The 26,848-nt window shown below is 37.9% G+C and overlaps 1 protein-coding gene across 3 annotated transcripts in view; it reads right to left on the reverse strand.

The window, feature by feature from the left end:
• Positions 1 to 26,848, reverse strand: part of GALNT13 (polypeptide N-acetylgalactosaminyltransferase 13) — a 491,703-nt gene that overhangs the window by 37,857 nt on the left and 426,998 nt on the right. For all 3 annotated transcript variants that reach the window (XM_070422971.1, XM_070422970.1, XM_070422972.1), the window contains exons 10-11: positions 18,169 to 18,308; positions 8,351 to 8,449 (exon numbers count right to left, since the gene is read on the reverse strand). In XM_070422971.1, the coding sequence (XP_070279072.1) occupies positions 8,351 to 8,449; positions 18,169 to 18,308 (239 nt within the window). The remainder of the gene's footprint in view (positions 1 to 8,350; positions 8,450 to 18,168; positions 18,309 to 26,848) is intronic.

Here is a 26,848-nt window from a genome sequence, read left to right on the forward strand (position 1 = left end):
TTTTATATATTAGGACTAGAGGCCCGGTGCACGAAATTCGTGCACTGGGGGGAGGGGGCCCCTCAGCCTGGCCTGCACCCTCTCCAATCTGGGACTCCTTAGGGGATGTCAGACTGCCTGTTTAGGCCTGATCCTTTACCAGCAGTTGGACATCCCTCTCGCAACTCAGGACCGCTGGCTCTTAACCACTTACCTGCCTGCGTGCCTGCCTGATTGCCCCTAACCACTCTGTTTGCCAGCCTGATCACCCCCAACTGCTGGCCTGATCACCCCCAACTGCCTCCCCTGCCAGCCTGTTTGCCCCCAACTACCCCCTGCCACCAGCCTGATTGCTCCCAACTGCCCCCCCTCACCAGCCTGATTGGGGTTGGGGGGCCGATTGGGGGTGGGGCTGGCCATGGGGAGGGGCTGTGGTTGGTGGGCTGGGCAACCACCCCCCCAAATGGGTTGGGGGGTGGCGATCAGGGCCAGTGGCCTGGGGGAAGAGCCATGGGTGGTTAGCCAGCCAGCCCTGCCCCTGATTGCGGTGGTGGGGGGGGGCAATCTGGGGTGGGGCTGGGCAAGGGGAGAGGCTGCAGGAGATTGGCTGCCCAGCCCTGCCCCCTTTTGGAGTGGGGGGATCAAGGTTGGGGCCAACCTGGGGAGGGGCTGCAGGACATTGGCCGCCCAGCCCTGCCCCCTCTTGGGGTGGGGGGGTGCAATCAGGGGCAGATAGCCACGGGGAGGGGCTGTGGGCCTATTGTGGTGGGGCAGGTTGGTCAAGGATGTGGCTGGCGGGGGGACGGGGGTGGGAAGAGAGGGGGTATTTGGCCAGCCGGCCTGCTCTTCTTTTTTTTTTTTTTTTTTTGGCAACTCCACAATTTTAATTTGTGGTGCCTATGCTATGTCTGAAAAAGACCTTCTTCCCCTGCCCAGGAGAGCGATGGGGAGGGGGCAGCAAAAAATAGAAGACATCCCTCCCTATTGCACACAGACCCTATATACAGGCTCACCTGGCCCAGGCCGGCGGGATGCTTGGCACATTCTAGGATCCCTGCTCAGGGCCTGGAGGGGTGACTGGTGGCAGCACACGTGAGAGGGGACCTCTGGGTGACCACTCTGGTCCTGGTTACTGGTCTTGGCACTTCCTGGTCCCCAGTTCCTTTCTGGTCCTGCCTGCAGCCTTGGTCCCCCTACCTGGCCTCAGATGGCCCCCTTGGCTCCTGGGGGCTCTGTCCTCCCCTCCTAACCTGGAGATCTCAAGGAAGGTTATGGCTTCTCAGAGACTCCTCGACAGCCCTATCACTCATGTTCACACAGGGAAGGGGTGCATGTGGCAAAAGCAGCTGTATAAATGCGGGTGCAGGAGCAAGTCCTCCAGGGTCACTTGGACAGTTTGCTGATGACGCAGATCAGGGCCACATTTTCATCCTTGAGGCGCTGGTTGTCAGCTCGGAGATTGGACAGGCCCTTCAGCTCCTCTTCCAGCTCAGCGGCCTTGCACTCCAGGGCCCTGCACTCAAATCTCGCCAGCTCCAGGATGGCCGCCTCTCTGCAAAGTGCTCTTGCCTCTGCATGGCGTGCTCCAGCTCCACCTTGAGCTGCTCCAGCCGCAGCGTGGTCTGGGTCAGGGCCTCACGAAATCTCTCATTCTCAATGTGCAGCTTTGCATAGAGTTTCCTGAAGCTCCCCCAGGCTCTTCCAATTTTGGCTGGGGTTTGGGGTTTAGGTCCTGCTGCCTCTGGAGGGGAAGAGCTGGATTCTGGGCTGATGTCCACTGGCTTCACCTTCTCCCCCTTCACAGGCCCTCTCCTCTCATTGCCAACTCTGCGGTGCTCCCTGGAGGCCTGTGGTCCCTGTCCCTGCCCCTCAGGCATCTCTACTCTCTGGGCAGGGCCATCAGAATTCTTAACCCCAGAGACTCGGAGCTGCCAGGAAGGGTCCAGGCTCTGAGCACCCTGCTCTCCATGTGGATGGGAGAGTCTGATCAGGGGAAGGCCTGCAGGGGGGAGGGGCTGCAAGGTTGGCTGCTGGTCCCCTGATCAGGCAGTGTGCTGGCTACAGTGGGCATCATAGAGACTGGCCCAATCAGGGCCATGTTCTGCCTGCTCACCACTCCCCAGTCCCAACACGGCCTCCACTGCCCGGCTATCAGGCCTTTGGGATCACCAGCTCAGGGCGCTTGCTTTCCCACAGGCCTGAGGGACTCAGGCGCTGCTGATTTCACCTGCATGCGTGTTCGCCAACCACAGGCTGATGGAAAGCACTGCCCGCTTGGGGCCGCTCAAACCTGGGCGGGCAGGTCGGGGGCACTGCCGCCACTGCTATTGCCACTGCCACTGCTGCTGCTGCTGCTGCTGCTGCTGCTGCGGCTTGAGGCACTGACTGAGGCTGCCAGGCATGCCCGTGACCTGCCCGCCCGAGTTGGGTAGCACATGGGATGCGCCAGTGGGCAGATCACTGCTGCTGCCCGGCCCGTCACACAGGGGATACCCGGGCGGGTACCTGATAGCTGCGGCCCCACCGCCAACCCCAGGACCCGGCGGGAGGCCCAGATGAGGGCAGAGCAGGTGCCGAACACCCTGGTCCCACCTGCCAGCCCTGGGTCCCCCACGGGAGGCCCGGATGAGGGCGGATCGGGTACTAAACACCGCGGTCCCACCTGCCAGCCCCGGGTTCCCTGCGGGAGGCCTGGATGAGGGTAGAGCCGGTTCGGTCCCACCCGCCAGCCCTGGGTCCCCGTGGGAGGCCCGGATGTGGGCGGATAGGGTGCCGAACACCGCGGTCCCACCCACCAGCCCTGGGTCCCCCGTGGGAGGCCCAGATGAGGGCAGGGCGGGTGCCTGATTGCCAGGGTCCCACCCGCCAGCCCTGGGTCCCCCGTGGGAGGCCCGGATGAGGGCGGAGCGGGTGCCGAACACTGCGGTCCCACCCGCCAGCCCCGGGTTCCCTGTGGGAGGCCCAGATGAGGGTGGAGAGGGTTCGGTCCCACCGGCCAGCCCCGGGTCCCCCGTGGGAGGCCTGGATGTGGGCGGATCGGGTGCCGAACACCTCGGTCCCACCCGCCAGCCCCAGGTCCCCCGCGAGAGGCCTAGATGAGGGTGGAGAGGGATCGGTCCCACCCGCCAGCCCCGGGTCCCCCGTGGGAGTCCCGGATGAGGGTGGAGCGGGTGCCAAATACCACGGTCCCACCAGCCAGTCCCAGGTCGCCCACGGGAGGCCCAGATGAGGGCGGAGCGGGTGCCAAACACCGTGGTCCCACCCGCCAGCCCTGGGTCCCCCGCGGGAGGCCCGGATGAGGGCGGAGAGGGTTCAGTCCCACCTGCCAGCCCCGGGTCCCCCGCGGGAGGCCTGGATGAGGGCGGAGCGGGTGCCGAACAACTCGGTCCCACCCGCCAGCCCTGGGTCCCCCGTGGGAGGCCCGGATGAGGGCAGATGGGGTGCCAAACACCGCAGTCCCCCCCCCCGCCCCCCCACGGCGGGAGGCCCGGATGAGGGTGGAGCGGGTGCCGAACACTGCGGTCCCACCCGCCAGCCCTGGGTTCCCTGCGGGAGGCCCAGATGAGGGCAGGGACCTCTGCTGCCAGCCCTGGATGGAGGGGAGCTGGCACTGTCGCCCCGCCTGTAGTATGCAAATTAGCCGCCATCATGGCTGGTGGTTAAATTGCATATCTTGCTAATTAGCCAATGGGAAGGGTAGCGGTTGTATGCCAATTACCATGTTTCTCTTTTATTAGTGTAGATGTGTAGATAAGAGACAAAAGAACCCTCTCAACCCCTAATAAAAACATAAGCAGAAACTATGACTCAGAAATTCACAACGAATTATTGATGCCAATTTTAAAAATACTTAACTGCACTGATAATGTTAGAAATATAATTTAAAATAAAGTAAAATGTTCCTCCCATACTTAATTGGCAAAGAGGAAAAACAAATAAAATACAATTCCCAGTTAGGTTTGGTCACTGTGATCACAATCCTGGGGGAGTATGGTTGGGAACCAATATAAATGCAGTGAATATAAATTTGGTGTAGTCAACTGGTTTTATGTTCAAACTGGGTTTACCACCTCAATCATTTTATTAATCTCTCAGAGTTTACATTAGACTCATGAGTAAAATTAGGGTAATAACACCATGTATTAGATAGATTGTTGTGAGAATCAAAGAGGGTAAGGCATGTATGTTAAATGTCTATCAGAGTGTCTCTTCCTATTTTAGCTATTAGGAATGAATACAATATGTATGCGGGTTGCTTCCCTCCCCCAATTTTGGCCTATTAAATTGGTAAAACATTAAAAATGACAATTTGTCACTATATACTGAAAGACCTATACTGCTGAACAACTGCTATTTCAAATTTACTTCTGGACTTTTTTTTTTCTGAAGAAGTTAATATGGATGCTCACCCATTTTAGCTACAAGAGTATTGATGAGCCTTGTCTATAACAAAGTTCAAAAATAACACTTTGTATTAAACAATAATGGACTGATTAAATAAATTATAATTTTCCCATTAATAATGCATCCTATTTAGGTTAAGAAGTTACTAGCTAATAGGAAGTTTTTTAAAAAAGCAAATTTATGACAGAACCTAGAAACAGAACCTAGGGAGAGAACCTGGCTGAAGAACCGAGAGACAGAACCTAGAGAGAGAACCTAGCGAGAGAACATGGCAAAAGATCCAGGACAGAACCTGGCTACAGAACATGGCAGGAGAACCTTGCTGGAGAACCTACGGGAGAGAACATGGATAAAGATCCAGACCAGAACTTCATTGGAGATCCTAGCCAGAACTTGGCTGGATGTCCTGACCAGAACTTCGCTGGAGATCCTGACCAGAACCTGGATGGAGATCCTAGCCAGAACTTGGCTGGAGATCCTGGCTAGGCTGCTGATCAACTGAACACTGTCTCCGTGTCATTCCTTCTTCGCTGACTCTGTCCACACCTTTGGGGACCCCTGGACCTGCTGGGGTTGGACCCCAGCAATGCTCTACAGTTAAATATATCCTTAAATGGCAAAAAAAAAAAGCAAATTTATTTAGGTTTTAAACAGTGAGTATGTTTTAAGTTTGTGAGTGGAGCAGTATGTAGTCAATAGTGCAATTAGAGAGAACAGTTATCAGTGAACTGTAGAGATAGGAAAATGCACAGAGCATCCAGGGAATGGAAAATTATAAGACATATGTTTAGAATACAAGGGATTATTAGGAATACTATGCTGGAAAGTCAGATGCGAATGCAATTATTAAGGGCTTTGTATATCATAACTAATGAATTTCTACTTTATTCTTTGAATAGAGAGAATTATTGGAGCTGTTATTAAAATTTTAATTCTAATGTAGCATGTATGAGATATATGAATGAACTTCTATAAGATGCATGGAAATAATGAGATGTTTTGACCACGCAGGTGAAAGAAGATATAGGCTAGGATAAATATAGGGTCCCTCATTGTAAAAGGACTTAAGGTTAGGAGTCAAGGGATTACTTTCATAGAAATATCAGGATTTGGTGACCAATTAAAATTCAAAAGTGAAGTGTCTATGTTGGGGTTCAATTTTGGATGATTGTGTAAAAGGGAAGAAAATGAGTACATCTGAAAATAGTTGTGATTTTAATAATTAATTGACAATAGATTCTAGAGCTCAGGAGATAGGTTGGTGAGGAAGATATAAAGTCTGAGTCATTAGCATTGTAGGGGACATAGAAATGCTTCCAAGAATCTACCAGGTACATTATCTTTTCAGAAGTATAGAGAACACAATCCCATAACTTCTAGTAAAACCCTTCCTACCAGTAAATTGTAAGTTCTTTATTTCACATGCAAAAATATATGTTCAAGTTTTAATCAAGTTCCTTTTTATTTTTATCCTTTTGAAAATGTTTAATGATCATCATGATATTACTTGCTAGTAAAAGAGCATTTCAAGAACAGATAGGAATAGGGTGGCTAATTTTGTCATTGTTATTTGAGGTAGAAGACTTTTATTATTAAGATTTTTAAAAGAGCACTTCAAGATGATCAAGTGTTGAATTTAATAACACTCCACTGCTATCTTGTTTTTCCAGTATTCCTGTTACAAAAACTTCCAAGCATTCTTTCATCTATTTATTTAACTAGTTTTTTAGGTATCTACTATATCCCAAGCCTTGTGCCAGGTGCTGGGGATAAAGAGAGGAGAATGTGCTGGATAGATGAGTGTTTAAGAAAAATATATCCAACAACTACTGAAGGTTAGTTTCTTAGTGATATCTCCAGAGCTTAAAAAAAAAAAAAAGAAATACCAGAACTCCTGTGCAAAGAGAAATGGTTAAGGTATAATTGTCAACAGACATGAAGAATCTTCTTTTAGAAATGTAACTGAGTGGAAATACTGAAAAAACAGGGTTAACATTTGTTATAACTTTTGTATAAAAGCAGGAGAGAGAAATTTGAATATTTTTATGGATTGAGGCTACTTTTAAGAATTCAAAATGAAATAACCATAAAAATAGATGCTGCTTCCATGGTAACAAACAAGGATAGCAATAAAAAAAAAAAAAAAAAAACAGGGAAGGTAGCTCTGAGAACAAAATCCTGAAATCTGTTCTTTTTTCAAGTAAGTCTAAAATTTAAGCATGTTCTTATTATTAATGATCTTAGAAATATTTAGTTCTACCAAGGTATAAATCATAATAGGGTTTTATATAATGGGTTAATTTTTTCATAATATATATTTGTTAGAACTACAGGAGAGGCAGTTTATTTTATTAGCTTAACAATATCAGAGGAAATGTTGTGCATTTATCTTGCCTCTGGCATTAGTCACTAAATGAACATATTATTTTTTATAGAAGTACAAAGAGAAATAATTAAGAACATAAATAAAATAAGTAAATGTAATAATTAATGGCAATAAGTATTGAATGTCTAGTATATGCCAGGCTAGTGTTAGTTGTTTTATAGATTTTTACTAATCTTTAGAGGGAAAAAAATGGGGAAAATCTTTTATCCACTTTATAGATAAAATATTAAAGAGATTAACCAAAGAACTTATATGCATCTATACATAAACCATGGACATAGACAATGTGCAGTGAAGGCTGGGGGGGTGGTCCCAGGGTAGAGGGGGTCACTGAGGGAAATAAAGGGGATATCTATAATACTTTCAGCAATAAAGATAAATTTTAAAAGTATTATGTAACATCATAAATTACCCAGGCTATACTAATGCTGTAAAATGATGTTCTTTTATTATCAACAGTTCATCTTTCTCCATTTTTGTTTAATTATGAAAGTAATGCATATATACAAAATATGTGGATTAAAACTAAAATTTCCTATTCCAATTCAATCTTTTTACCAGAGGTAATCTATATTCCAGATAGATTTCTACACATATCTAATAGAGTAGATAGTGATCCATATAAATATAGATATTATAGATACTACATAGAGAAAAATGTTCATATGTATTTTTTTGTAAATGAGATCATTCAAAATAAATTGTACTGATTTTTTTTTTACCCTCTTTTCAATTTTGATAGCAATACATATAGACTTCTCCCAGTCATTTTGCTGGCTATGTAGTATTCTACACTATGAATACATCATGATTTAATTAAATGTTCCCCTCTTGGTAAATATTTAGTTGTTTTCACTGTTTGTGTTATAATAAAAAAGGTTTCAGTAAACATTCTTGTACATACATTTATAGGCATGAATAAATAATCATAAAGATGAAAAAATATTGGTTTAATTTCTATCTTGTCACTAAATTCATGATGTAGAGACATTAGAATATCTGTAAGTGTAGGGTTTTAGCTTTTGTTCACTTCATTTATGAATTCCTGAGGCTTTGACATTATACATTTTGTCCTCATTTGCTCATACAAGGTAAAATGAGATGAGTCTGAAATATTGGGCTGTTTCCATTACTGCAGGCTAGTTGAAAGTTTTGCCCTTTTAATTAAATTCTGTAGTACTTTCTTAAGAAACTTGATGCAATAAAATAGTGTAATTAGTTCTTAATTTGAATGCCCATTGATTTGCTAAACTAAGTATTGTAATTGAGTTGTAAGCCATGATCTAGTGCAGCCTTGGGCAAACTATGGCCAGCGGGCTGGATCCGGCCCGTTTGAAATGAATTAAACTAAAAAAAAAAGAAGACCTACCCTTTTATGTAATGATGTTTACTTTGAATTTATATTAGTTCACACAAACAGTCCATCCATGCTTTTGTTCCGGCCCTCCGGTCCAGTTTAAGAACCCATTGTGGCCCTCAGTCAAAAAGTTTGCCCACCCCTGGTAGTGTGATAGTTTTCACAATAATATGTCTCTCCCCCCACCCCCCCAAATATGAAGCTGATAAAAAAAGAGAGCTTACCTGATTTCCTCCCATACCATGACAGTTGAATATGCCCACTTTTTCATTTTCCTTGCGGCCCATGTTGTCTAAACATTGATTAGTCTCAACATTTCTTATCTAAAGGGAACACACACACAAAAGCATAAGTCAGATAGAGATAAGTCAGGAAATCTTTCTGATATCTAAGTGTATATTGATAACGAAAGTATACACATGTGTAAGGAAATCTCTCTAAGAAGAACACATTGCTTTAAATTATGTATTTTCCTTTTTCTGTTTCCATTTTCAGATCCATGTAAGTTTCTGAACAACTACTAAAACAAATGTGACAACACTGGCATGGTCATTAGCATCTACTTAAAAGGAATGACTTGTTTACAGCATAGTATCAAAGAAGAAGGGAGCATCTACTTATTACAAATTAGGAATTCTTCTACAAATTCTTTTAAAATTAGGACAGTTTCCAAATTCCACTATTCTATTCTTGAACTGTCTATAGTACCATATGCAAATAAATATAAGCAAGTTGGTTAAATATTCAAGTATATGTTTTTATAGATTGCTTCCGTACTAGATACTTCATTTTATATATTAATGGAGATTAATTACATTGTTTATTTCTGTAACTTAAACATATTCATACATCTTTTTTTCATTCCTAATGCCAAATTTGACGGAAAGCAGTTGACCCTAAGAAAATCTATTACAAGGCTAAATGGTGATTTCACATTAAAAATTCCTCAAAAGCAAGATTAAATTGTTAACTGCAAACATAAGATTCTTGGTTTACAATCAAACACTGCATTAGCCCCATAATTAATGTAAAGTTAATACATATTTGAGCCAAATATAAATACAAAATATATTCATTAAGTTTTAAAATGATAAAATTACTAAATCATATACAAATGAATGCAAAAAAGGAGAAGAAAACCTTTCTAATATATGGAATGTTTTCCATTTTTTCCTTAGTCTTAACCCCAAGTATGTATTTGTTATACTTGTCCACTCTGCTTATCTCTGACTTTTATTACCACATGCGTATGTTACTGTTCACTCATAAATCATTGGATATGTCTATTTAGTTATCTATGGCTTAGGTACATGTTTATTCATATTGGTGAATGAATAAGAAGATGGATTAGGTTTACACATTTTGCTTTTCTATAGGGTACAGGACTCCATGGTCAAGTAATAGTTCCTGGAATTGGATAAAAATGATATGATTTGCATTAAAGCCCCAATTGGCAACTGAGAACAGTGGGGATTGGAATTCACACTTGGTAAGGGTTAGAAAAAACTGAGCACAGTGGTCAAACCCTGTTCTAATGGGTTGAGATTTTGAGCAGGATTATGTATGCTTTCATCAAGAAATCCGAGCAGCCACCCATTAGAAAGCACAGAACATACTGTGGATATTAGAGGGAAAGGATAAAAGCTCCAAGAAGCAAAATTATGTCCAAACTGAGGAGGTGGGGACAATAGGGACAAAGGAAATGGAAGGTCCAGACAAAAATAGAAACAATGAACAGAGTTAGGAGATCTCAAAAAATAAGGGACAGTTGGTTTTGTTTTTTCCAACCCTTCAAAAAGTACAGGAACAGGAGATCGAGGCCGGTCAAATTATCAATGTCTCCTGTGTAAACAGTTCCCATCAAGGACAGCTGGAACATGTACCCTACACATCCCTGCTGGGTGGAAAAGGAATTGGCTTTGCTATGAAAACCTCCTTTACTTTCCACCAGCACTCAGTGTTAAAAATTATTCACACAAAAAACACACTGGCTTTAGTCCCTCAAATTTATCCTGAGAAGAACCTTCAACTAGTGAGTTTTAAGAATTCACAGCACAGTGTTCAGACCCTTCAGACATTAGAAAGGAGGTTTTTCACCTACTTATAAATGGATGGTATAAAAACACTTTTCCCAGTTTTAACTATTATCCGATTGCCCTGAATCAAATTCTCACGAGTATTTATTAGTAATTTGGGTGTTATCCTGGTCTCATTTCCATCAGGCACCCCATTACTTCCCTTGGCTTCCTACTGCAAGGATTGTAATATCATATGGTCATAAAATGGACAGCTCATATTTTGGGATTTGTGAGAATACCTTGCCACCTAATTTTGTTGTCAACATTGTCATCAATTTTTGATTTTTTCTCTCCTCTATGCTCCTTCTATTTTCATGGGGGAATTTAAGGACATTCAGACACCATGTCAGTGCTGCCACTATTTTTTCAGAATTCCAGAATAGACTCATTTTGGGGACTGCAAGAAAAGAAGCCTGTTACAATTGTGACATGTTCTAACTTTTCTACAGAGTGGTTTGTTCTGGACAAGTAGTATTGTCCCTTGGAATGTAGCAGATGATCAGAGGACACAATATAGGAACTTGACTCAAGTCTGGTGAGGCCGGCTGGACGTGGGATCTAGGAGACCGGGAATAGACAGAAGTCAGTGGCTTAGGGCAGCTGTCAGAATGAGACAGGAGAGACCACTACCACCACCACCATCAATACCATCCATCAGCAATAATAATGAGCAATTATGTAACTGCATGTTCCATGTGCTATTCTAAGCACTTCTGTATAGTAGCTAATTTAATATTTATAACTAACCTATTACCCCTATATTACAAATGAAAGCATCAAGATACAGTGAAGTTAAGTAATTTGCCCAAATAAGGGGTTGAAAGTTATGAGTTTGGGAGCTGCCCAACCCTGACATCCAGAGAGGCAGGCAGAATTCATCAGAAAAGAGGCCTGGGAGGAGGAGCAAGGGAGGATTGAGTTCCAGTTGACGGAAATAAAGGGAACAACAGGCAATCCAGACAAGGGTGAAGGCACATGGAACAAGACAGATGAAAACTGGCAAGGATCAGATCAAGGACCGTGTTAAGAAGATTGAAAATAAGATTTTCTTTCATGTTGAGTGCCTTGGGCTGAGGTCATGTAAATGATTTCTGGCAATGGCCAGGATGACATTAGATACAAACAGGATGGGGCACAGAGTATCAGAGAACAGGGGTATCAATACCCATCTTAAAAAAAATTGGAGGAACATATCTTAGGGATACAGTAATATCTGAAAAGTTTATGTCACTAGGCCTGTGATATCCAGATTTTTAAAACATTATATGCACACTTCGAAGGCAGATTGGTTTATTTCAGATTGTTTCCAAATTAGTAAGCCCAACACTATGGGGATTTTCTACATTTTTTCTTCAAAATATAAAAATGGTCACTAGAGCATACTGACAATCCTTAAAAGGAAAATCTTAATGCAAATGATAAGATATTGGCATGCCAGAAAGTTCAAACCATGCATCTCATCTTTTGGATAATCAGATTTAGGGTACTCTTGTATGATTTTTAAAATCAAAATCTTTCTAAGAACATCCTGGGACCTTAGTCAAAGAATGTTGTATAAGCAAATAAGTGAAATTTCTGGAAAGATCCTGATCTTGACACTGGTACCTGACAATACTAATTGCTTGATCATGCCATTAAGAAAAATCTAGGCAACCAACCACTGAAGAACTCTATCTGTTAGAAACTCCTTACAGAGTTTGTTCTACGGCTTCTATCAGCATCAAGTATAGCACACACGTAGTTCTAAAATCTGGAAAATTCTTTGGATTCATTCTTTATGTTAGCAAGCCTTTTTCTAAATGTTTCTACTCACCAGCTCTTGCTCCCTCTGCTGGATCTTAATAGCAAGCAACAATGAGAACTCCAATTCTAAAAACAGGCATTTAAGTATATTTTTTCTTTGCCAAATTGTGAATAAATCGGAGAGATATGTGCAAAACTTATATGCTTAACAAATCCAAGCTGATTTTGATTTAGAATGCCTTGATTAATGACTGTGAAATTTAAAAATTCTGAATATGTGATATCTAACCCCATTCCACCAGAAAGAACATAAGAAATTAAACAATTTTATTTATTTTGGTGAATAGCAAAAACAACACAAATCCTGGGAGAATTCAGTGTATATCTAACTTGCATAGATAGTTTGTTGCAGCTGTTTTGTGTCAATATATATTTGAGTAATAAAATTAAAATTTGTTCTAGCCTAATTGTCAACAATGTGAATTAAAGGTATTTTTCAGGCCTGGCCAGTGCGGCTCAGTGGTTGAACGTCAACCTATGAACCATGAGGTCAGGGTTCAATTCCCAGTCAGGGCACATGCCTGGGTTGCAGGCTCCATTCCCAGTGGGGGGCTTGTAGGAGGCAGCTGATCAATGATTCTCTCTCATCATTGAAGTTTCTCTCCCTCTTCCTTCCTCTCTGAAATTAATAAAAATATATTAAAACTATTTTTCAGGTAATAAACTCATTTTTTTCCACAGGTGAGTCAACCAGCCTAACATTCTTTAAAGTTAACCTCTAATGAAGAGTAACATATTTATCCTGTCTGTACATATGCATATTCAGTTACCCTGGCATGAAAATTAGTTTACCCTGGTACCAAAGAGTTTCAGAAACATAATCATGAGCAGAGAGAATGCCCCCATTTCTGTAACCCATTTACAATGAGGCTTTCTTACTGGTTATCCTATTAAAAGGTCAAGAAGACTGTGAATCTATAAATAGATTGATCTCCTGATTACCAACAGAGAGGATAAAACTTTAAGTGCTTTTGCTTCTGCATTTGGCAGTAACTGATTATACCCTGAATCCCTGCAGCCAGGCAGCTTCATAGATCTCTATTTTTAGTAACTTAAGTTTGCTCTTGAACAATATTTAAGGATACACAATATATGCCAATGCCTTAACTAGTGGTTATAGTGAAAAGATATAAGAGGGAAAAGATATGCTGAGGTCAAGTAGGTAATATAAAATGCAGAGACAGATATCTAAACATCCTCAAAGCAAAGACCCAACTGCAAATATTAAGCCCTAGGAGTTAAGTCTCTTGGCTCCAGAAATCCCCTCCTCTTTCTTCTTCCCTCTGGTACACTTGTGGCCCATATAGCTCACAATACTACCCGCCTCCCCCAAATGCTGGCCTGTCATAGGCCAAACATTTGGGTGAGAAATTACTGTGTTAGAATGCCATTTTTCTTTATATATATATATATATATATTTTATTTTATTGATTTTTTACAGAGAGGAAGGGAGAGGGATAGAGAGTTAGAAACATCGATGAGAGAGAAACATCGATCAGCTGCCTCCTGCACACTCCCCACTGGGGATGTGCCCGCAACCAAGGTACATGCTCTTGACCGGAATTGAACCTGGGACCCTTGAGTCCGCAGGCCGACACTCTATCCACTGAGCCAAACCGGCTAGGGCAGAATGCCATTTTTCAATATTAAACTTAAATTACCCTTCATATGTGCAAGATCAGGACCTGGCATGCTGCATCTACATAAGCTAAATGACTACTTAAGAGAGAATGTAATGCTGCAAAGAGCTAGACTTCCTTATCCCATTATGATCTCCTTACTGAATCTAAAAAGCACATGCTTCATTAAGCTACTTAAAGGTTTTAGTTCAAAGCAATTGCACAGCTTTTAACTTCTCATTCAAAATTGCATGAAATTCATGAGCTGGGTGAAGTAATATTTCAGTTACCTGAGTAAAATAAAAACATAAGAAATTAAGATATAACCATCTGACCTCAGTAATTCTACTGATGATTATTTTGGTGACAATCTATAAGGAAAAATTGAATACCATATTTGCCTCTATCTTCTAGTATAGCTAGGGAAGTTAAAAAAAATCTACAGGAAAATGTTATAGTCACCAGTATACTGCAACATTAAATACAGGGTGTCCCAAAAAATGTATACACATTTTAACAGCTGATAGCTCAATTTTGAAAATGAAATGTATTTTAATAAATACTGTCTTTATATATAGGCTTTGAGAAATAGTGAAACTTAAGAAAACTGTGCATTGTTAAATGTTGACAATTTCACTTGAAATTGAGTAGATATGAATATGTTTGACTTACCCCTTAGGAAATGTTTATGTCATGTAAGTCCTTCTAGGGCATGTGAAATAGTCATAGGACATAATCCGATGTTCCTAAATTTTCCAGTTTGTGTTTCAACACAAGTTCAGCAAATCTAAAAACATATTTCCATTTGATGTGGGGTGATGAACACACAGTGCAACATACAGGTGATGTATTATAGAATTGTACACTTGAAACCTATAGAATTTTATTAACCAATGTCACCCCAATAAATGCAATAAAAAATTAAAGTGTTTCATTAAAAAAAATAATAATTTTGTTGTCTTGATAAGTAGCTTAGACATGTGATATCACTTTGAGTCTCTAACTATTTGATAGATAGTACCTCCATAAATAAGGAAAATAGCTTTTACATTATTTTAATAATAGTAAATGATAGACAATAAGAAATACAAACCTTTAAGTAAATAACTTGTCCTTTAACAGATCATCATCTCAAACTCATTATCAACATGTCCATCTTAAATTGTGTATACTTGACTATGCAAAATTGAATTGAGAAGTAGTGCTCAGTGAATTTTTCCTTTTGTTTCCATGGAAACAGTTGCTGGATTGCTGGTTTTAAAGTAGAAAACTATAGTACATTCATATCCCAGAAAGTTCAAAACTTATATCTTACAGATTTTTAAATTTGCCAGGTTCTTGAAACAGCAGTTTATAGCATGCCTATATACCTGATGTAGGACACCTTTGATTTCTACTGAGTTTCCTGATTCTCTTTTGCCATCCTCCACCCAGTAGAATAGCTTAAGAATAAGGTATTTCCTTATTGGACTTTACGTCCTTAGTATATAATACTGGTTCCAGCTTAAGCCCTTATTTAATAAAAGCAGTTTGAACACATAAAATATAATAATGTAATCTATTTTCTCCTTCTAGTTATAAGAAATGTGAGCTTTGGTGTCAGACTAAATTCATGTATTTGAATCTGACTTCAACAGCTAGCTAGTTCTATGACCCATAGGTCAATCACATACTTTTTCTATGTCAGTTTCCATATTGAATGGAAGATAACAAAACCCAAGTCATGAGTTGTGATTTTTAAATGATATAATTGAAATAAAGCATCTAGAATAATGTTTGACATAGTAAGAAATCAATAAATGGTATTGATAATAATTACAGTAACTGTGCTGTGCTGCTACAACTTCTTGCCAGGCACAGTGCTAAATTCCCTGTATCTTCAATCATCACTATAACCCTGTATGATTATCTTCATGCTGCTGACAGGTATCAGAGAGGATACCTAGTGTCCCTCAAATTGTAAACTGTGGGGTCTGAAATTCAGACCTCTTCTGCTTGATTCCAAGGCCCGGGATTTTTTCAACACAATATACTGCCTCTTCTGGCTTTGTTTCAAAAGTCCAGAAAGGCACAATATCTCTCTTTCAAAGCTTTTCAAACTATTTCTAGAAATTAAAATATGGCCACCTGATCCATTACAGAAGATAGCTAATTCAAAATCAGTAGGTTGTATAAAGAAATTTTCCCACACTATACTCTATTTTTACTTTTTTAAGAAGTCAATTAATTAGATTCCCTTGATGTAGTGCAGGAAAGCATAAAATTGGATGTTTAACTTGGAAATAAACATCGAGATCTCATTTCAGAGCCCCTAGTCTTTCTCAGGAGTTACCTGGTGGCCTTAGAGAATTGTCAAGAAGTCCTCTTTACTTACACCCATCATGTTATATGCTCTGGTTATATCTTCTTTTAGAAAAAGTAATCAATGTTTACTGGTCACTTGGGTCCACTGACTACAACAGGAGAAATACTCTAGCACAAGAATAAAAAAAAACCTCACTTTTTCTAAGGGTACAGGCAGGCTCATGATTGTTCAAGCAAACTTTTCAGTGAAGAAATGAGAGTATTAACTATTTTATTGGGGATCTCCAGTAAACTAGAATATAATAACAAGCATGCAAACACTGTTTGAGTTTAAAAAGCACTATCATATATGTCATGTACTGAATATAAATGCTGTGACATTGGTGCTAACATGGGATTTATTACATACTTGAGGCCTGGTGCATGAATTCGTGCACAGGTCGGGTTCCTTGTCCTGGCCGGTGATCAGGGCCATTGGGGCCATCTCACCCAGTCCTGATGGGGGCCAATAGGGGCCAGCCGGCCAGGGAGGGACTGAGGGAGGGCTCCATGGCGTGTATGGACCTCTCACCCAATCCTGATTGGCTGGACCCCAGCAGCAAGCTCACCTACTGGTCAGAGCATCTACCCCCCGATGGTCAGTGTGCATCATCATGACAGGTTGACCGGTCAACCAAAAGGTCGACCGATTGGTTGGACACTTATCATAGTATGCTTTTATTATATAGGATTTGAAAACAATGGCAACACCAACCCCTTCCCATAAAAACACACAAAATAAGTGAATAAAACCATCCGAGGCACAGGACTAATAAATGACTAAAGTGGTATATTCAGTGTTATTACATATAAATCTTTGCACTATGTTATTCAGATTAAGGTTAAATATCTGTAAACTGAAAAATTCTATAGAAATATATTTACATGGATAATGAGGAAGTGGTGATTTGCCAAGTAGTGCATGGATATAGCACAGAAAAATAGCCTTGCAGAACAATTCAGTAAGGACCATTCAGTTTGAGTCTTCTTTTTTCTTTAATTATTTTCTAGTTAATCATAAGTAAAGTATGTATGTCTATTAAAGTGACAGTGTGGATAAAGTTACAGATTTATTTTTTTTTTGCCAATGAATCAAAAAAGTATTAGCTCAAATTCTATAAGTTTTCAGATATCCAAATATGACCTATAAAAATACCAATTTCAACTGAAGAACAAAATTAATAATTCTTTCCCAGATGCATTACATGATTACTGTTGAAATGCTTTAGTTACAACCAATATTAGTTTTTATTCCCAAATTTAATGACCATTAGGTGGAAATTACCAATAAGGAATATATAATTCAAAAAGGAATAATTCTTACATTGAACAATTGAATATATATTATGAATATGTGTTTGTATAGTTATGATAAAGGCAATTGTGTATGTGCAAAGATAATATATATTTTGAAAAAGAATGGTTCTCAGTGGCCCACAAAGTCAATACGATTTTAATAACAATACTAAGGTATTACTTGCAGTTTTCACTGTCACTTCTCAGAATGTACAGGGATTCTTCCAGAGACTACATGGTGTGTGTATTTTAGTAGATTGAATACCGAAACAGAGATTAAGGATACCTTCTATTAGGCCAGACATTAATGCAACATATAATAAAACTATATATAATGTTAATCTTCTTACCATTTGATTTTTACTTTGGAAAATATATATTATTTTCAAAAATGTTACATATATATTAACATATAACAACTTTTTTTAGTGAATTAATAAATAGGTCTTAAGGTTATCAGTTTTAGTTTCAATACAGTAAATATTTTTATAACCCACATCAAAAAAAGATCTTTGCAGTTTACCATAAATTTTAAGGGTGTAAGATCGACTTGAAACCTATGTACTCTTATTAATCAATGTCAACCCAATAAATTTAATATAAAAATTAAATTAAAATTTTTTAGAAAGGAATATAAGGTCAATAGGATCAAAAAGTTTTGGAGCCATTAATAAAGAAACAAGAAAATATTATTTATTCAGTCTTAAACTATCCCCATACTTTTACAAATCCCAATGGTAAAGATCTTTATGGTCCAGGCAATACATAAGAAGTCATTTAAAACAGAGCTATTTAAATACCCTTAAAGCATTTTGTTCATAACATAAAAAAGATTGAGCTCCTTAGATATTGCTCTATTTTCAAAATATATTTATAACTCAAACACAATAAATAATTCATACCTCACCAAGTGAGTAATAACGTCTTGGGATCTGGGAGTCCGGATAGATGTTTTCAAGGTACCAAGAAAAGGGCTTACACTTCAGATTTTCTCTCAGTGTTTTTCTGACTGACACATCTCCATAATCCACTTTGACAACACCTGGAATTTTTCAGAAAAACACAAATCAGTTTGTGCTATTTTGGTTTTAGCACCATTTCACTCTGTTTAATTTTGATCAGTCTTTTCTCTGTAATTATAATTCCATCAAATTCAATTGCATACGCAGCTGCTATTACACTGATTTTCTTACTAACATCCAATTAGTACATTAAATTGACATAAAAATAGTTTTCCCATTGGTTATGACTTTTCAAATGCAAATATTTATCACCAAGTACTTGTACTTCTTAGATTGAATAATTAATCAACTAACTGATATTAATTTAGCATCTTATAATCAAAGCTTGAGGTGTTTTTCTTTAATAAAAATTTCAATAGCTCCAATGCCTTTGTAAATGTTCATATTTTCCCTACAGTGTCATTTATTCGCCACCTGCAGATTTCATGATAAATTGACTACATAAACATGATGCTCAACAATGTACGGAACTTACATGCTCTAATTGTCCCTCCTTCTTCTTCTTCTTCTTTTTTTAAAATACATTTTATTGGGTTTTTTTTTACAGAGGAAGGGAGAGGGATAGAGAGTTAGAAACATCGATGAGAGAGAAACATCGATCAGCTGCCTCCTGCACACCCCCCACCGGGGATGTGCCCGCAACCAAGGTACATGCCCTTGACTGGAATTGAACCTGGGGCCCTTCAGTCCACAGGCCAATGCTCTATCCACTGAGCCAAACTGGTTAGGGCTTCTTCTTCTTTTTTTTTCTTTTTTTTTTTTTTTATATTTTATTGATTTTTTACAGAGAGGAAGGGAGAGGGATAGAGAGTTAAAAAACATCGATGAGCGAGAAACATCGATCAGCTGCCTCCTGCACACCCCCCACCGGGGATGTGGCCGCAACCAAGGTACATGCCCTTGACTGGAATCAAACCCAGGACCCTTTGGTCCATAGGCCGACGCTCTATCCACTGAGCCAAACTGGTCAGGGTGCTTCTTCTTGAATGTTTATTCTACATAGGCTTATCATAGACCTGATTTTTTCTTTATTGATTTTTTTTTTCTTATTTCATTTTATGAGTTAATATAAGCTACTTGGTTAAGGTAGTAAATAAACAAGCATATAGAAACTAATAAACAAATGGAATATACTCACAGGTATATATTAAAATTGCTTAGCTTTACTTCATATCAAAACAGAATATGTAAAATTAATATTTACATTGAAGATCATAAGAGAATGCTTTCTAGTTGAGAAATAAAAACGATAATACCACTAACTTTTATATATAATTATGTCATGACCTTTGACCAAAATGACTAAATAATTGTGATGAGATTGCAATTATTTCCGAGATTATTTTGGAAAGGTCTCTATTTCATAAGTTTCTTTAAGACAAGTAGTAACTAGACATTAGGATAGAATAAACGGCCCAGTATTTACTATATTCTATTCCAACCAAGCAGCAAAGCCCATTAATCATTCTACAAAATAAGAAACAATTGTTTCGACAACCTAAATGTCTGCAACTAATACCATTATTTGTTTTTTAGCCTCAAAAGCAGCAACACTCTTGGAGCCCGTCACCTTCTAGCTAGCCCCTTCCTCTGCTGTCTCTTCAGATTTTTTGTTGTTTTACAAAAAGAAATGCCTTAGTGTTCTGGAAAGCATTCTGCTGATATTTACAGGCCAAACCATTTCCTTCTAAGAAAATATTGACTTTTCTAGCCGGTGCTTAGATAGAAAACAACCAGGTCTTTGGGCATTTTGAACAGATAAATATTTGCTATCAAAATAATTTTCTCTAGAACTTCCATTCTGGAGTTTAAGGTTTGAAAACATTTACAAAACAGATCACTAAAAGACAATCTCTTTGTGTTTAGTGCTACGGCAACTGAAATCACCTGTATGATAGTCTTCAAAATCATATAAAGAGATGAGTGACTATGAAGTAGAGCCTGAATTAGATTATTTAGATCCAGGGCTTAAAAATGCCACCTGCCTTATTTTCCAAACTCTTAGCTCTAAACCTCTCTAAAGTAGTTTATACAATTGTTTACCCAAGAATTTTACTGGGATCTCTAAGAGGCATCTCAAATTTGACAGATCTAAAACAGTCTTCTTGATTTTCCATTTTGTTCCATCTCTAAGGTTCTCCATTTCAGTAACTAGCACAAATATCTACCCATTTGCTCAGGGCAAAACAGAGGAGTAATTCTTTTATCTCACACATACATATTCAATTTATTAGTGATTTCTGTTGGCTCTGCATTTAGAATATATCCCTAGCCCTGCTGCCCCCTCCCACCTTCCCCTCTACCATGCTGGTCCCACCCTCTCCCATCTTTTGCCTAGACTAGCATTGTAATAGCCTCCTAATTAGTCCCACTGACGTCTTACATTTCTCCATCTATCCCTTATTCATCATTGCCTGCTCCCTAGACAATATATCTTAAATATAAAAAACAATTATGTCTATCCCCTGCTCTAAAGCTTCAAATGATGTTCTACTGTGCTAAGAATACTGGCAATGTCTTAACCAATGCTTAATATCCTCATGAACTAACTCTTGGCTATCTCTCTGAATTAATCATCGATAGTCACTTCATCATAGCCACATTGGATTTTTGTTGTTGTTTACTTTGTCTTTTTTTTGTTTGTTTGTTTACATGAGAAGGTCATTTCCACTTCATGGCTTTGTACTCATCCTTTTTCCTGTCTGGAATGGTATTACCCTGGAACTTTCACAAGTTGTCCTTTGCTTTATACAAATTTCCGCTCAAACTTCACTTCCTCAGATTCACCTTGGCCTTCCTATCTAAATTGATCCCTCCATGCTGAGTCAGACTCTATTCCTCTTTCCTGCCTAATTGTTTTCCAGGGCACTTCTTACTACTTGATATTATATTATAGATTAATCTACCCATTGCCTCACACCAAAAACTTTGAATAAATTATTTAATCTCTTTAAGCCTTAGGTATCCTATCTGATAACATCTTATTAGATGTTGTAAATACTAAATAATGTCTGAAAAAGGCATAACACAGTGCCTAGTATATAATAATTGCTGAATACATATTGTATATTGTACTGGATATCCATTGTTTCCCATGCCAATACCCATTCTGCCTTCTGCTAGGAGCATCCCTTCCCCACTTTCAATATGATGGTTTGGTGACTCCATTCCCCTACGCACCTTTGAGCTTCAGCTGTGGGCACGTGCTAAAGGCATGTCACCAGGGAATCTTGTTAAATTGCAGATTATAATTTTGTTAGTTTTAAGTGAGGCCCAAAAGTCTGCATATCTAATAGTTTCCAACGGATGCTTTCCATGAGTTACTCAGGCCAAGTTCTGAGTAGCATTCAAGACAACCAGAGCATTCCATTTTTTAACCTTACACCCAACCCATCATAATGATTGGCTCAGGAATGGATATGTGAACAAGCCAGCCTAATAAATGTGTACTGAGAATTTGCTAGTTGAAGTTGACACTTTAATTCCTACGGAATTGCTCTGTATATGGATGCTTTAAGCGTGGAGTTTCTGGGACTACCATAGAGAGAACTAAGATAGTGAGGCCAATGCAGAGTAAAATAAACAATGGGAAAAGAGAAAAAAAGAGAGCAGAGGCCAAGCCAAGATTAAGTCAGCAGAAGCTTATTTACTTTATTCCAACTACATGCCAACTGCATTAACTAGGCATTTGATATCCCTTAGTGAACAAAACAAAAGTATCTTCCTCTATGGAGTTTACATTCTAGTGGAGGAAGACAAATAAACAGAGTAGGGTGTGTTAGGAAGGTTGCAATACAAGCATTGTATGCATTTTTTTACTTTTTTTTTCAAAGGCAACTTAAAGAGTTGAAAGTTGTAAAGGTAAATATTTCAATGGGATTAGCATAAATCTGGAAAGGCTTTGACAAGATAAAAATGCATTTGAATTAGAAAAAAAAGAGCATTTTAATTAACTACGGGTATGCAAGTTTGATTAAGAGGCAAGTGATAACACTTATTCGTTGTTATACTTTATTAAATAACCTGTTCTTTATTCATCATTTTAAAATCTACTTCATGGTAGTATTAAACTTAGATATGTAGGATATCCAAGATTTACATTTTTAAACAGATTGAAGATCATAATGAACTTATTTAAGTTCTTCCCTAGTAGATGCGTAATGAGCCTAATAGCTCTGGTTCCCCTATAATCGGGATACCTGATAATAGAATAACCTGTAGGCTAAAGCTTAGAGTTCTATGCATATGAATATGTACTGCTGTGAGCTTAAAGAAAAGGGGAAATGTATTCCTTCAAGGAATGCGTAAGTAAATCAATGATATATTTATCTAATTGACAAAATAGAATTCATATATTAAAACAATTATAACTGTATAAGAATATAAAAATGTTGATAAAACAATTTTATTATACTGTTATTATAACAAAGTAAAATGAAAATATATGAAACAACAATAAAAAAATGAGAAGAAAAACAGCATATTCCCTTTGCTAACTCCTAAAAAAAGAACAAGAAGTTAATACATTTATTTTTCCTTAAGCACATCAATTAAAACTATGTAGCTAATCATAAAGTTTTTTATACACAAAGATATATTAACAATACACTTGCATATTTCAGTAGACCAATATCCAAAGTTTCAACTAAGAATTTTGGTGTGATATTTTCAAAATTCCCTACAACAGAAAAATATATTCTTTATTTTGTTATTCACTTTGAATACTTGTCATCGGGAGCTTTATGAATAAGGACTGCATTCCTTTCTCCTCAAAAGTAATAATAATTAAAAGATAAATAATTTTTAAGCCAACTAGAGATTATTGTGTTTTAGAGTATATAAATACTAGATTGTGTCAGAGGTTTAGCAAATTACTTGGGATACTTTTGTATTATTCAAAACAAAACAAAAAACAAACAAACAAAAAACTACTCTTTTAATCCAGCATTTCCATTTTTACCCATTCTTGATAGGTATAAAAAGCACCCAGACACATAACCTCTCATTAAGAAGTCATTGGATAGAACCACACTAAAGGCTGATGGCCCATACCAGCTAATAATACATAGTGATTACTTGTTGAATTTAGCATTAACTATTATGATTGTAATTTTATTTTAATGGGATAAAAATGAGATTACTTATACAAAGATCATAGCTATGTCACATAGAAGAAGCAAAGATAAAACAACTTCCCAATTGATTTAAGTCTGTCTGATCTCCATAATCAAGTTTGGACAGGTCTTGAGTCTAAATTTTCCAATTGCCTCAAACTTCAGTTCAATTTGACAATAGAAAATCTCATATTGAACTACTTGGTTTTAGATGAATGAGAATATAGGAAACAAGAAGAGTGAACCTTTGCAATTGCCTTTTAAAATAAAGGTCAATTTGATATCAGTTGAAGCAAATCAACTATAAAATCCACAATCTCTAGGGGAAAAAAAATCCAAGTAAGAACCTTCAAGGCACTGTTTATCACCCTGCATAAGCTACACCAGTTAGAGTATATAGTCACCTGCTCCCTAACTCACACATGTTATAGAAAATGCAAGAGAGGTATTGAGCCAATAAACCACTACTGATATACCTTATGCATTTTGTCTTTTGTTTTCTGTTTTTATCTCCCCCCCCCCCATATTAAGAAAAAAAGTACATACAATTTATAGGTTTATCTTTTACAAAATTTTAACAGTTATTTGAGAATTATGTACTCATTGCAGATTAATTTTTAAAACAGGTAAATATAAAAAGTAATAAAAAAGTCATCTGTGCCTTGGCTAAGTAGCTCAGCTGGTTAGAGTCGTCCCTATACACCAAGCTTGTGAGTTCGATTCCCAGTCAGGACACATACAAGGATCAACCAATGAATGTACAAATAAGTGGAACAACAAATTGATGTTTCTCTCTCCCATCCTCTTTCTCTAAATCAATCAATAAAATTATTTTAAAAGTCATCTGTAATACAGCTATATTTGCATGATGGTAATGATTTTTCTAGCCTTCTTTTTAATTATATAGATACAAATTTTCTTTCAAAGATTTAATTATACTGCAATGTGCACTAATAACTTGTTTTATTCCTAAAACAGTAGGCCATGAACACTTTTCAGGTCAACTGAACTCTTCTATAACTTTGTTTCTAATGCCTCTGTGGCATTCTATTTTACATGTTGGATATAACTTACTTAATCAGTTCCCTATAGTTAGACATTCAAGTTGTTTCTCATTTCAGACTACAAAATCAATGAACATCTTTATATCTTTTTTATTATGCTCTTATTTCATCAGAATATTCTAGAAGCAATGCATTTTGAAAAATTATATGCTGATCTCAAGACTTTAAAAAACATACCTTTTTACTAACCTGCTCCCCAGAAAGGTATATCAAATTTACATACCCTGTAACAGTGATAAGAACCTAATTTCCCTTTCAGAACACTGACTATGTTAATGTATTCTTTAATTTACCACTTTTTGTTATGTGGAGATAAACGGTACCTCAATATTATTTAAAATTGATTATTAGTGATGACAATTCTCCTCCAATTGGCTTTGCCATTTGTTCTTTTATAAACAGCCTATTCTTTCCCTTCCCCAGTTTTCCATTGACATGTTCACTTTTTGATGTATAAGCACTCTTGATACAACAATATTGGGGATAGATGTTGCAAATATTTAATTTTTGGAACTTAATTTGGCAATAAAAAAAATGTTAAAAATCGTTTCCTTTGTGCCCTTCATGTGATACTTGGCTTTAACTCTCTTAACATTTTTTTAAGTCCATGTATATATTTTTACATCCTTAAAATTTTTCACTTTATATATTTTTTTATTTAACTCATTAATCATATGAAATTTATTTTAGGATATCTCCAACCATGTTCTTTTTTGGCTTTTATTATTTTTGTTTCTTTGCACATACACTATATATTTTTGAAGTGATTCACTTGATTTTGTTTGTTTGCTTTAATTAAGGACACTAGCCAACTCTCTAATTTATCTTTATTGCTGGAAAAATCTACATGCCATATACTTTTATAGTATAAATTTTATCTAGGATCAGTTTAGTTTAATGTATAATTTTATATTTAGAGTCCATTATTTTAACCCCTGTGAAATCTAAATGAGTATCTGCATTTTGATATTCATTTTCATTGAGGGAAGAAAAAAGTAGCTTTTCAAAATGTATTGTACCAACAGTGTGAATATGCTGAGGTTCTTGAGTATTTCATTACATAATTTTGCTTTGTTTTGTTTTTAATAGTAATTCTGAGCAGTAATTATTTTATGAATTCAGAAACAAGAAAGGCTTTGTTTTCCCACAGCAAATTAATTTATTTTTATCTTACAAATACTGCCAACTTTATAGCTGATAAGGTATCTCTCTATTTTCTAGCCAGTGTATCATATAAATTTCGAATTAAATAAAGCCATCTCAAACCATTTTTGGAATAGGACAAGCATTTATTCATCATGGCATAGTATGGTTAGGGCCAAGAAGTACTGAAACAGATATAACACTGTTTAAGGGAGTTCATGTTCTTAATTCCACAATAAACACGTTTGTATATACTTTCTCATTAAAACTCTATATTATCCCTATCTATTATTGTTGTCTTTATTTTAAGGATGAAAAAAATAAGACATTAAACGGTTAACTTGCTCAAGCTTACTTAGAAAGTCACATCCATCTAATACTAAGGTCCATGATCATGCGCACTCTACTATTTTTTAGAGAAAAAACACTAGAGAAACTTTGAAAAACCGAGATAGAGATATGTTACAAAACATGGTAATTATCATCCCATGAAAAATAGAATCCACTTGGCAAATTCTCCTTGTCCTGAAAAATAGATGTTATCCAAGATTCTGGACAAACTTGAACTCAGGGAAATAATCAGCAATGACACAATTGGAAGTTATTCTATTGGTTTGACAATTAAATACAAGCCAGAAGATTCTAGTGTGCAACTGATTGAGCAAAATATGTCCATATAGTGCTTCACAAATTGTGCCTAATCAATCACTAGTTCTGCAGGATGCTAGCTAGAACCGTTGCTTCAGTGCTATGACAATATTATGTTATTATACCATCTCTGAAACGGTGATATATTTTATAATCAATGACATCTTACAGTTGCCTCTGGGGAGAAGACAGCTATATAGTAGTTGTCTCCTTTTGAACATATACAAACTTGTTTTTCTATTTGTGGAATGAACTAGTCCATTGTAGTCTTAGTAATTAGTTGACATTTAAACCAATGGGCATTTAGATATACCCTGATTATTTTCTGTAAACTTTTAGTACTTCTGGTAAAATCAAGAAAGTAACAAGATTAAACTTTGCGGAATGGTTTCAGGGACTTGGAAGAAATCCCAGGGATAATAATGTTTTAAGAAAATCTATATCGTCAATCATCTTGAGGGCATTGAGAATGACAGTGGATGGAAACCACATACACACCAGTAAATCTGCAATGAAAAGTGATTCAAAAAGTCAGCCTCAAAATGTGAAGTTACTTGATCAATTTATTTGCTTATTTTGAAAAAACTATAT

Source organism: Myotis yumanensis, unplaced genomic scaffold (assembly GCF_028538775.1).
Source record: "Myotis yumanensis isolate MYYU_CA2020_CCGP unplaced genomic scaffold, mMyoYum1.0.hap1 SCAF_8, whole genome shotgun sequence".
In the NCBI taxonomy this organism is placed as follows: Eukaryota; Metazoa; Chordata; class Mammalia; order Chiroptera; family Vespertilionidae; genus Myotis; species Myotis yumanensis.